At 38.3% G+C, this 13,316-nt stretch overlaps 1 protein-coding gene across 1 annotated transcript in view; it reads right to left on the bottom strand.

Moving 5' to 3' along the window:
* The window catches only part of prkcea (protein kinase C, epsilon a), a 62,311-nt gene that overhangs the window by 27,612 nt on the left and 21,383 nt on the right, over positions 1-13,316 (bottom strand). Inside the window, exon 2 of the mRNA XM_033611196.2 lies at positions 1,703-1,766. Within this exon, the coding sequence (XP_033467087.1) occupies positions 1,703-1,766 (64 nt within the window). The remainder of the gene's footprint in view (positions 1-1,702; positions 1,767-13,316) is intronic.

Here is a 13,316-nt window from a genome sequence, read left to right as displayed (position 1 = left end):
TTTATTTTGTAGTTATTTTGTGTCTATTTGTGGTCGTTTTGTGTCTATTTGTGGTCATTTTGTGTCTCCTTGAGGTCACTTTGTGTCATTTTTTGGTCATTTAGTGTCTTTGTTTATTTTGTAGTCATTTTGGGTCTATTTGAGGTCTTTTTGTGTCTATTTGTGGTCATTTAGTGTCTCTGTTTATTTTGTAGTCATTTTGGGTCTCCTTGAGGTCACTTTGTGGGTTTTTTTTAGGTCGTTTTGTGTCTCTTCGTTATTGCTTTGTTTATTTTGTAGTTATTTTGTGTCTTTTTGTGGTCTTTTTGTGTCTATTTGTGGTCATTTTGGGTCTCCTTGATGTCACTTGTTGTCTTTTTTAGGTCATTTGGTGTCTCTTTGTTTATTTTGTAGTCAGTTTGTGTGTTTTTGTGGTCTTTTGTGTCTATTTGAGGTCTTTTTGGGTCTATATGTGGTCATTTTGGGTCTCCTTGAGGTCACTTTGTGTCTTTTTGTGGTCTTTTTGTGTCTCCTTGTTTATTTCGTAGTCATTTTGGGTTTTGTTGAGGTCACTTTTAGTCTTTCTTTTAGGTCGTTCTGTATCTCTTTGCTGTTGCTTTATTTTGTAGTTTGGTACTTTTTTGTATCTTTCTGTGGTCATTTTGGGTCTCCTTGAGGTCACTTTGTGTGTGTCTTTTTTTTTTTTTTTTACGTCGTTTTGTATCTCTTTGTTGTTGCTTTGTTTATTTTGTAGTTGTTTTGTGTCTATTTGTGATCATTTTGTAGTACTTGTTCAGTACATGTTAATTCAAGTGACATTTTGCTGCTGAAGGCCAGGGAGGCCCCAGGTTAGGCCTGTTCAGTAATCCCTCTATGCTCCTATCTGTCTGTTTAGCTGCTAAATGCTCCACTATGTTCACCAGTTAGTATCAAACTTTGTCTGTCTGCTGTTTATTGCTGAGCAAGCAGTGTGCAGTGAGTATTTTTTCTTCTTTTTTTAAAAAAACAGCTGCTTGCTGCAGCCAGAACAAGGCTAAGAGAGTGATAGGAATAAACCAAAACATCCATCCATCCATTTTCATCTGCATATCTGGGGCCGGGTCTCAGGGGCAGTGGGCTAAGTAAAGCACCCCACAGCAACACTTTCCAGCTCCTCCTGGGGGACCCCAAGGCGTTCCCAAGCCAGGTGAGATATGTAATCCCTCCAGCGTGTTCTGGGTCTGCCCCGGGGCCTCCTACCAGTGGGACGTGCCTAAAACACCCCTAACAGGAGGCATCCTGATCAGATGCCCGAACCACCTCAACTGACCCCTTTTGATGCAAAGGAGCAGCAGCTCTACTCCGAGTTCCCTCCAAATGTCTGAACTCCTCATCCCATCTCTAAGGCTGAGCCCAGACACCCCACGGAGGAAACTCATTTCGGCCACTTGTATCTGCGATCTCATTCTTTCCGTCACTACCCAGAGCTCATGACCATAGGTGAGGGTTGGGACGTAGATGGACCAGTAAATCGAAAGCTTCGCCTTCCAGCTCTGCTTCATTTTACCCTAGGCTCTAAGTCGATGCAGAGCTTATGCCTTAGGTATGGCATTGATTTGACGCAGAAGTATAAATCCTGCATGTTTTCTCACTGTGTTTCAGCACATGCCACCGTGTCTACAAGTGTTTTAATGTGTGATTCCTTTGTTTTCACTAGTAAAATAGTGTGTTGTTGTGGTTTTACCTTCAGTGGAGGATCCGGACAGATCGATGACCACGTACACCTTCCCCTCTGGCTCCAGGTCAATCTGCAACAGACAAAGAGAGAGAGAAACAGAAAGTGAACCAGTGAGAAATAACACAGCTGAACAGTGAGTGCAGCAGGGGGGCTTTCCTCCAGCACAAACAAACAGATCAGTGCACATGGAAGAGGTCATTATCTCCACTACCAATACTCCTCCCCACTAGGGGTGGGTAACATAGCCCCAAAATAATATCATGATGTTTCAGAGTATTTTTGAGATAATAATACTTTTGATGATATGACAAATTATTTGGAAAAAAATAAAAAATAAATGTATTATTAATTAAAGAAAATAGAATGGCAAAAAAAATAAGTGATATTCTGTAAAAACAAAATTATCTCTCATTTCTTTAGTTTGTGAACAACAGCAGTAACTCAGAGTGAGATTCAGATTCTGTATACAATATTAATACTTCAACTAAATAAAATCTACCACAAATTACACATTTAAACAGCTCCCAAGTACAAAAAATGTCCCCTGGGATCTATATATATATAAATCAACAGGTGATTTTCTTCTTTTAGTAAAATCCTAAATGATTGAGTTGTTTTTTTCCACCTGGACCTTTATGCTCTGCCATTTCTCCTCTAATCATCACGCTGTAACCTGTGACAGGCTGTTATGATACCACAACTATCACCATTCACATATATGGAGTTTTAAAGGTTTATGACACAATCACTTGACAACACCGACTCCCGTGTGCGCAGGAGACACTGTGCTGCTGCCAGAGGAGCCGCTGAATGAGTTCCCTCTGAGCAGTAAGTCACTAAAAGAGTCTGAGAAGTCCGGGGCTGTTCATAAAACATTCAGGACGCCACGGTTTATTCCACACTACTGAAGCTGCTCCTCTTTTTGGAACCCCCGCGGTGTCGCTAATTATTTCGCTTTCAGCCATGCTTGTTGTTGCCGTTTTTCATTATGTTATTATACCAGCATTATCGTGAATGAGATGATATGGCACACCCCTACTCCCCACTAGTCACATCATTATCAGTATCACCATCTTTATCACTATTCTAATTTCTATCTTCATCATCATCGCTGCAGACCCCATTTACTTTTATTGACATGACATCTCTTTCTGAATTGTTATCTGGACAAAGATTTGCAGTTATTTATAAGCATTCTCGTTGCCTCGAATCTGCCCTTGTGATGTGATCTCAATTTGTAAGTTAGGTAAGTGGAGCTTTTAGATGGAGAATTAAGGTACAAGTTAGGGGACTGTTCAACTTGCTGGGCTCATCTTTTTCTGGCTGCATTTACACCCATGAGTGGATTGTGAGACAATGGGCCCCTAGCCACAGATATGCTAAGGATGCTAAGGCCCCCATCTCTCCTACACAGGAGCAAGACGCACAGACCCTGTGGTGATTTTATGTCTCTTTGAAGTTGTTAAGCATTTTTTGTTGTTTTATGATTTGAGTGACATTGCACAGGTGAGGCCCTTGACACATTAGGCCCCTGGGAATGTGACCAGTAGGTCCGTTCAGTAATCCATCAATTTCCACAATAAATCAGGCACTGCGGCAAACAGACCCAGGGTTGTGCGGCGGTGTGGGAGTGTCACTTCAATGGCCTATTCGTGGGGAGTGGAGGGTGGAGAGAAGAGAGTATTTGTCTTCAGTGAGTTTGATTATGTTGGCTTAAAAGTTTATTATTACAGTAGTATCTCTACTGTTAATCTTTACTGTTAAATAATGAAAGAACTTTTACAACTTCCAGATGTCAAGTTACAAATGTGGAATATGATTGAGTCAATAAACTCATATTAGGGCTACAACTAACAATTATTTTCACTGTCGACTAATCTGTGGATTATTTCTTCGATTAGTCGACTAATCATTTTACTAAAAAATGTGTTACACCCCAAAATTATGTCATCTAATGTCTTGTTTCATACTCACGCCAAAGGGTTTTAGTTCACCGTCATGGGAGATTGAGTAAAGCTGCCAATATTTGAACATTAGAAGCTGCAATAAGAGTATTTTAGGGTACTTTTATAGTACTTTTCTATGAAAAATGACTCAAACAGATTAGTGGACTACTAAAATAGTCACCGATTATTTTAATAGTCGATTAGTCATTGATTAGTCGACTAATCGTTGCAGCCCTAACTCATAGCGCCACAGTTTACATGAACAATATTCATCCACCTGTTTGGTGTGTTACAATAATTTAACAGGTGAGTTGACGCGTCCATTTGTCCTGAGTCCTTGTGTGTGTGTGTGCGCAGGAGAGGATCATTTTCATGCAGAGATTAATAAGGTAAAACATTAACTTTCTGCACATTATCCTACTGGAAATAATGTTATTATTAACTCTAAACGACTATGTACAATATATCGGTATATTTTCAAGTAAGATATAAATTTAGACAACATCGTTTCATCGATCGTCAAGTTGTGTTACATGATGCATACCAGTGTGCATCTCTCCTCTTTCACACTCTCCTCACAGCTCTGCCCCACTCACTCACTCACTCACAAGTTCTCCATCAACACTCAGAGAGACACAGCGCTGCTCCTCTGTTTAATCTGCCTGTTAATTAGTCTACAGTGCGACATCGGTCTAGATGTTGCACGTGCTAAATCAGTCTGTGAGATGAAATGATCGCACTGCACTGTTAGTGTGTGTGTGAGGTGGATCATAGCGGGTTGCCGTTCTTCTTGGTAGTTGTAGTCTATTATGTGACAGCAACACAGATGTTTCGTATACAAGACATATATAACATGAACAAAGTGTCTGGCTCCCTCCCTCCCTCGGCCTCTGTTGATGCTCTGTGAATAAATGAGATTTAAATCATTTTCCAGCACTAGATTAATTTGAAAGGCCACGGAAAGCTATTTAACTCCCCCCACAAAGACTTTTAATTCTTCCAAACTACAATGGATTTAGGCCGACTTTACATTTTTATTGTCATGTTATAGTTTTGTGTCCTGTGCAGCAAACCTTTAAACCTCTATAGCTCCAGTGCTGTGTGCAGAAACATTAACGTACGTGTATTTTATTTTGATCACAGTCTGTTTTTATGAAAGTGTTTGTGACGTCTCAAATGTGGCTTTGACTTGCAACCGAAAACATGTCGCCCATTTCATAGAAAATACCAACATGTATATCATGTATCGCCAGTCAGTCTGTAAATAACTAGCCCTACTATTTACCACAGCAGCAATAAAAAAGACTGAAGACTTAAAATTTACTGAATACATTAAGAAATATTGTTCTGGCATGCGAGGCACGAGTCAAATCAGCTTTCTTAACAAAATGTTCTTGTGCTGTGAAGAGTTTGCAGCCAACACATTTGCAGCATTGCATGTTGGACAAGTAATGCTTGTGGAGTCTCATCCAAACTCCTTATTTTTAGATCACCAGTGAGCCCAGTCCTTTCTCTCTCTGTCAACAGACTGTAAAATGGTAAGAATTGATTTCTTGTGTTCCTCACGGGGATGTTAAGAGTTGCCAAAACGCAGACTAGTTGCTGGAGGGTAACTGAAGGGGAAGCACCAGTGTTATAATCCATTAATCCTCTATAGACACGGCATAAATTACAACAATTACAGTTACAACAGAAATGAATGGAAGCTGATGAAATCACCATATTTCTTACTTTATCTTATCAATCATTAAGGTTTTGAATTAAAAGATATTGAAGAGCAAACATCTTGAATTATGAGTCAAAATGAGTTCTCTGTGTTTGAGCAGGTGCAATCAAAATGGAGGCTCATTTATTCAGAACAGACAGAAACTGTCCTGCTCAAACATGGCTAAATAAGCAAACATATAATCAGCATAAGACTTATTCAACAAATAATGACATCAACCCCCCCCCCCTTTCAAAAGACAAGTAGATTAGAGAGAGTGCAACAGAGAGCGCTAGAGAGACGGACGACACAGGAAGAGAGAGTGCAGGAGAGAGTGAGAAAGAGAGGTTTAAATCCTTCGCTAAGCTCTGGGACAGTAGCAGATCCTCTTATGCAATAGTCAGATTTGCACACAGGCAGCAATACACACACACACACATATATGTCCATGCATTGCTGAACATGAGAAACAAAGCTTGCACAGGAACTAATATGAGACACGCTGCATTAGGGATAGAGAGAAAAAAATCAATTCTTACAGCTAATGATTTTGTCTTGAAAGATTATATCTCGATGCAGAGGTCATGATCGCCTGTAACAAATTTTTTAACACTGGGCTGCACGTTCCTCACAGCTAAACCAAAAAAATGTGCACGCAGGCTGAATTTAAACCGAGCTGTGCTGTCGGGAGATGCAATGACTTAAACCACCGGTGAGAAAGAAAAATAATGACATTAGATGTAATTAGTTAAGGTATGAGTAGAGGAAGAAGTCCGCTAGCCGCTAGGCTAATCTATGTAATATTTCTGTAAACTGAAACCATTTCCCTCAGTGGAAACAAAGCTTTTATTTACTTTAATTTCACAGATAAGAAACAATAAATTGTGAAGACAATAAAGCCTCCACAAAAATAGTATTATAAGTCTTGTGTGTGATTTATCCTGGCTTCATATGAGCAGAGGAATGATTGTTCGCTGCTAGGCTAATTTATACATATTTATATGTAAAATGCCATAGGCTTGTGCTAATAACGTTAGCATGTTATATTTGTTTGGAAAACGTGTTTAGTATAAGACAGTTGTTTTGTCAGTGAACCTTGTGAGTTGTAATGGAGCCGAATTTTGTAATGTTACCTTTGTTAAATGTTGCTGTTGTCCCTGTCTTCATATGAGAAGAGGAAAAGATTGCTAGCTGCTAGGCTAATTTATACAATGTAAAATGCCATAGGCTTGTGCTAATGACGTTAGCATGTTGTATTTGTGGGGAAAATGTGTCCAGATAAAGACAAGTGTTTGTCTATGAATGCTGTGAGTTATAGTGAAGCTGATTTGTGTACTTGTGTTTGACATTGTCTCTATTAAGCCATGTTTAATGTGTGTTTAATGTGTGTTTTGAATCAACTAAACTTTACAGCACTTCACAGAAACCTCCACCGCCTACTAGTGTTTTAGAGGTGTAACTGCAGAGTGACACAGACACACCACCGCACAAGTATAAATGCTCACAACGGCGTAGGCTATGGCGTAGGGTCTGCATACAAGTATAAATCCCCCTTAAGGGTTTTTTTCTCTTTTAGACTGGTTGACGAGTCTACTCCGTTTACACATAAGGGACATTATGCTGTGAGGGTCCAAAGGACAGAGGGATGTTGTATGCTGTAAAGCCCTGTGAGGCAAATTGTGATTTGTGATATTGGGCTTTATAAATAAAATTGATTGATTGATTGACATTAGCCGTTAGGGGCATCCCTAATCATAACAAATACTTAATGTTTTGAAAGTAGCAGGTGGTCACACAGTGAGAAAAAAAAAAAATCATGTATAGAAATCACAAAGTTTGATGCACTGATAATTGTTTCACAATAATCACTCTGCAGCAGAACATATGTCAGGTCATGAAGAACCTCAGTCATGTGCCCGGAAATCACACAAATTTACAGACATGTTTTGTTGGTGTTTGATTCAATATTTGTTTTGCTGTAAATCCCTTAGACACATCAATGACTAATCAAAACACGGCACAGCAACAGTAAATAAAAAATTGTGGGAGGTAGAAACAGTGCACAGGTCTACTGTTCTGTTTTTTTGCCTTACAAAATACATTTCATGTTCCCTCAAATATGTAATATATATTTTTTATATAATTATCAAATATTTTTGCATTATACTCTCTTAAAATAAATATGTCCTGATGACCAAAAAATTAAGTTAAGAAGTGAAATAACTCTAATTCTACCTGCTGTATTTTCCTTAGTAAAGTACTGTAAAAGCCCTGTGTTACAGTACATGTTCACATGATTATAACATGAGCTTTGCATCATTTTATGGTTTGATTAATGTCAAGTAGAGTTCAAATAATCTGTCTATTTTAATTATTCTGATAATGCAAAAATCTTCTCTGTTGTTTTTGAATTCGGATGCATCTCCCTGTGCTCTGGGCAGTGGCGTACGGTAATTACGATGGGCACCAGTGCACGCTACATAATAGTTATAAGGCGCACACACACACATCAGCAACTGTTTATAAAAAAGCCAAAGCAATTCAGATTTTATGCCCTAACAAGTTTCATATGGTATCATTTGGTCTGATCAAATAGAGACTTGACATTAGACGACATTAACATACACGTTACCCAACATCGTCAATGGTTACCTGTATCTGACAAAAACTATGGAGGAAAAAAGTGATTTTCAATTCAAAAATAATTCTAATTTAATAGGTGTTTAACTAGTTTGTTCGTGGTTTTCATCTGTTATAGATTGCTACTGACTATTTAACCAAAATACACTGGACAGGACTGGACGGGAAAGGAAAGGACGGGAAAGGAAAAGAAATAAAAGAAAAGGAAAGGAAAAGAAACAAAAGGAAAGGAAATGAGAGGAAAGGAAAGCAAAGGACAGGACAAGAAAGGAAAGGAAAGGAAAAGGACAGGACAAGACATGACAAGACAGGACAGGTAAGGGCAAAACCAGACAAGACAGGAAAGGAAAGGAAAGGAAAGGAAAGGACAGGACAAGACAAGACAAGACAAGACAGGAAAGGAGAAGAAAAGAAACGACACAAAAGGAGAGAGGAGGAGAGGAGAGTAAAAAAGAAAAGGAAAAGGAAGGAAAGGAAAGGACAGGACAAGAAACGAAGGGAAAGAGAGGAGAGGAGAGGAGAGGAGGAACTAAAAGGAAAGGAGAAGAGAGGAAAGGACAGGACAGAAAAAGGAATGAAATTAAGAGAAAAGAAAAGCAAAGAAAGGAGAGAAGAACTGCACTGCCTGCACTGTCTATATTAAATGATAGTCTTTTTTTTAAAATTACATTTCAAAAACAAAAAATGAATTTTGAGATTAATCGTTAGTGACAGTAATCATCAGATGATACTGTTGAGGAACCTATCTGGAGCTAAACATGATAATGGACACAGAGCCTGGAGCACATACGAGCATACGTGTAGTATTATCCCTTTGTTGCATGTATAACACACAACAACTGCATGAGATTTGTGACCTATAAACGCCGTCGGATTCTTGATGTCTACCCTTGAAAATGATGTGCTAATCCCCAAATGTAACCTCTTGCATAACAGCGCATCTCGGCAGGGATTTCAGCAGAAAGATTTGGAACAGAGTGGAGCAAATGGACAGCACCACCATTGATTTAGTGCTCGCGATCCTGAGGTGGCATGCTGGCCAACAAACAGCACTGTTCTCTCATCACCACTTACGAGGTGCCTTCAAGCACGTATTTTCCTATCCAAAGCACCAAGAACTTCTACTACACAGATATGAATTTCTGAAGATGAGTTAGAGCTTGCCAGTGTTCAATACCATGCCAAACAAATATAAAATAAACTGAATGTTTCTTCTGAATTTTATTCTTGGCAGGATGAAAAATCATCTAACAGTGAAACAAGCCACTAAATGACACAGTAATGTACATTATTTTTGATACGTAATGCAGATTAACACTGATTTATTTACTTTACCACTACAGAAGCTGTTAACTGCAACTGAATGTTACGCAAATTGGTTCAAATTTGGGTCAAAATGAGATTAAAAATCATCTAAAATGTTTCCCATAGCCAGTGTAGCACTGATGGATTACAGTACACTAAAACATTTATTAAGGCTGGTGTAACCACAGAAATTAAGATTAATTAAAACTGTATTCAATGAAATCCACTGCTGTTAGCTATGCAGACCGTTCAACGACAGTGTAACCATGTATCCTAGCAACAGACGTTTCCATGGTTGCAGTGCTGCTTTTTTTTTTTTAATACTGTAGCTTGCAACAGAATTATTCAGAATGAATGTATATGGTAAGTAAATGTTCAATAAATCAGATGAGATGTGCAGCGAGCTGGTCCTTATTCGTTTTTGTTGTCATTTAAATTTTTTTTTATTGAGGTTTTTCAACTTTAATAACGTCATCACAAAAAGCAAATGCATAAACACAAACAGCAAACACATCTCTGCACTGTTCATAACACCTTATATCATCAGGTGACCTATTCTGGAAATGAACACATAAACAAATGTTGTTCTTTTATTTTGTATTACTCTAATTGTTCGATTTGCTGTACCTCAGTGCAACCTACAGGTAGGGCTGGGCGATATTACGACTATGTACAATATGTTTTCAAGCTCCGCCCCACTCACTCACTGACAAGTTCTCCAGCAACACTTTTTAGAGCCGTAGCCTGACGTGCACCTCCCCAGAAATGTAACCACACATCGCAGCGACGCAGACCTCCTGTCTATTTCTGTAAGCTGAAACCATTTCCCTCAGTGGAAACAAAGCTTTAATTTCACAGATAAGAAACAATAAATTGTGAAGACAATAAAGCCTCCACAAAAATAGCATTTTAAAGGAGCTATATGTAAGAAATCTAAAGCAAATAGTCGTAAAATCCTCCTAATATGTCACAGAGACTAAGGAATAATGTTCATATAACATACTGATCTCACCGACAACAACAGTACAGCCAGAATATTTGCACCAAAAAATTTTTTTTGCAGTCTGCAAATCATGTTTATGTTTTGAATTTGTGTTTTGGCCTGTTGCGCCACCCACCGCCGTCTACCAGTCACACAGTCAGTAGAGTCTCAGCATCAGTTACAGTTACAACTGAGCTACGGCAGCACGGCAAGCAGCATTAGCAGTGTCCCAGTACATTTGGCCACATTCTTACATTCAGCACCTTTAAGTCTTGTGTGTGATTTATCCTGGCTTCATATGAGCAGAGGAAATCTCCACTAGTTGCTAGGCTAATTTATACAATGTAAAATGCCATAGGCTTGTGCTAATAACGTTAGCATGTTGTATTTGTTTGGAAAATGTGTTTACTATAAGACAGTTGTTTTGTCAATGAACCTTGTGAGTTGTAATGGAGCCGAATTTTGTAACGTTACCTTTGTTAAATGTTGCTGTTGTCCCTGGTTTCATATGAGAAGAGGAAAAGTTTGCTGGCCGCTAGACTAATATATACAATGTAAAATGCCATAGGCTTGTGCTAATGACGTTAGCATGTTGTATTTGTGGGGAAAATGTGTCCAGATAAAAACAAGTGTTTGTCTGTGAATGCTGCGAGTTATAGTGAAGCTGATTTGTGTACTTGTGTTTGAAACTGTCTCTATTAAGCCATGTTTAATGTGTGTTTAATGTGTGTTTTGAATCAACTACACATGGTTTTGTAGGTGTAACTGTTGTGCAGCTGCATATTTTCAGGGGAATAAAATCCCTGTCTTTGCATTTTATTTTGATCACAGTCTGTTTTTATAAAACTGCTTGTGACATCACAAGTGGCTTTGACTTGCAACTGAAAACATGCAGCCCATTTTGAACAAAATACCGAGATATATATGTCGTGTATCACCAGTCAGCCCTACCTACAGGGCAAATAGTTGCAAAGTTTGCATATCTGCTTCAGTGATGGTATTTTATCTTTATTTTATTGTAATTGTGCTTTGAATTTTCTTAAAATTGCATCCTGTTATTTGCTTGAATCGCGCATTGTAATAAATCCAGGATCAACCATGTAGAGCACTTTGTAACTTTGTTTTGAAAAGCGCTTTATAAATAAAGTTTATTATTATTATTATTATTATTATCATAAAAATTACTTCTGTGAAAAAAAAGGAATATAAATTTGGTTAAATAAATTACATCGTTATCATTACACTTGTGCTTCCTGCCCTGACAAGTCAGCATATCTGCCGTGAGAAAGCTGCACTGGAGTTGACGTACAGTCTCCCTTTCAGTGATTTTAAGCTCACCTGTCTCTGTTTGAACTATCACACACCATGTCATTACATAAACCCCACCCTTCAGCGGGTAATTCAGGACAAAACAAACACTAATACACACATATTATTAAATCAACAACCCTGGGGCATTTTAATGTTGTCAAGTCAACTGGGGATTGTACTGAACCTAACCACAGGTGTGCCACTTAGTTTAACCGTACATTATTTCAAAAGTCAATACAGGCAATACAGTGAGAGTTTGATGTATGATTCATACCAATTCCTTAAAGCTGCACTAAACAGTATTTTTCAGGGAAACATCAATTTATTGGCTGCATGTTGGAATCAGCCGATATTTGCCTTGTTGAGTTACTTTACGATGCATTCAAGCTCTATTCAGTAATAATGAGAATTGGGTAAGTAGTGCTGGGTGGCTTAGCAGTTCAATCAGTATACCAGTATTGATTTTCCATGTGATATGAATAGTTTTTATACACCATCATACCCCCGCATAGTTGGGACCATGGACTAGGGCTGGGCAATATGGACAAAAACTTGTATCTCAATATTTACAGGCTGACTGGTGATACACGATATATATCTCAGTATTTTGTACAGACTGATCAAAATAAAATGCAAAGACAGGGATTTTATTCTCCTGAAAATATGACAACTCACATTAAACACACATTAAACATGGTTTAATAGCGACAATTTCAAACACAAGTATCCAAATCAGCTTCACAGACAAAGCACTTGTCTTTTGCTGGACACATTTTCCCCAAAAATTCAACATGCTAACGTTATTAGCACAAGCTTATGGCATTTTACATTGTATAAATTAGCTTAGCGGCTAGTGGACTTTTCCTCTACTCATATGAAGCCAGGGACAGCAGCAACATTTAACAAAGGTAACGTTACAAAATTCGGCTCCATTCGTTCACTCCAACGTTCACTGACAAAACAACTGTCTTATGCTAAACATGTTTTCCAAACAAATACAACATGCTAACATTATTAGCACAAGCCTATGGCATTTTACATTGTATAAATTAGCCTGCCGACGAGCGGAGATTTCCTCTGCTCATATGAAGCCAGGATAAATCACACACAAGACTTAAAATGCTATTTTTGTGGAGGCTTTATTGTCTTCACAATTTATTGTTTCTTATCTGTGAAATTAAAGTAAATAAAAGCTTTGTTTCCACTGAGGGAAATGGTTTCAGCTTACAGAAATAGACAGGAGGTCTGTGTTGCCACAATGTGTAGTTACATTTCTGGGAAGGTGTACGTCAGGTTACAGCTCTAAAAAGTGTTGCCGGAGAACTTATGAGTTTATATCTTACTTACAAATATATCAATATATTGCACATAGTCATTATAGTAGTCTTCTGTTATTGATATAAATAAGTGGCCTAAACCATAAACTGATCCTCAAAATTGTTGATTTTTTTCTATCAAGAGAGAAGTGGATTAGTCAGCTGATAGTGTCAGCAATATCAGAATGACATATACAATGATAGAGGATTTCATTCACATCACCAGCCCTGTTAAATGAACTGTAATGTGACTTGGATTTAACCTGCTGTGTACAGACACACACGTGCACTCAGTTTCCCCGCCCCAACAACAAAAGATGGGAGGAGAGAGAGCTGGAGAATCTAGTTCGCCTCATTAATCTTGTTAGTCCAATTAGGACACTGATACAGCCAGGGAGACGGATAACTTCACAAA

The sequence above is a fragment of the Epinephelus lanceolatus genome, chromosome 21 (genome assembly GCF_041903045.1).
Source record: "Epinephelus lanceolatus isolate andai-2023 chromosome 21, ASM4190304v1, whole genome shotgun sequence".
Taxonomy (NCBI): domain Eukaryota; kingdom Metazoa; phylum Chordata; class Actinopteri; order Perciformes; family Serranidae; genus Epinephelus; species Epinephelus lanceolatus.
This window is presented reverse-complemented; position numbering and strand designations above follow the sequence as displayed.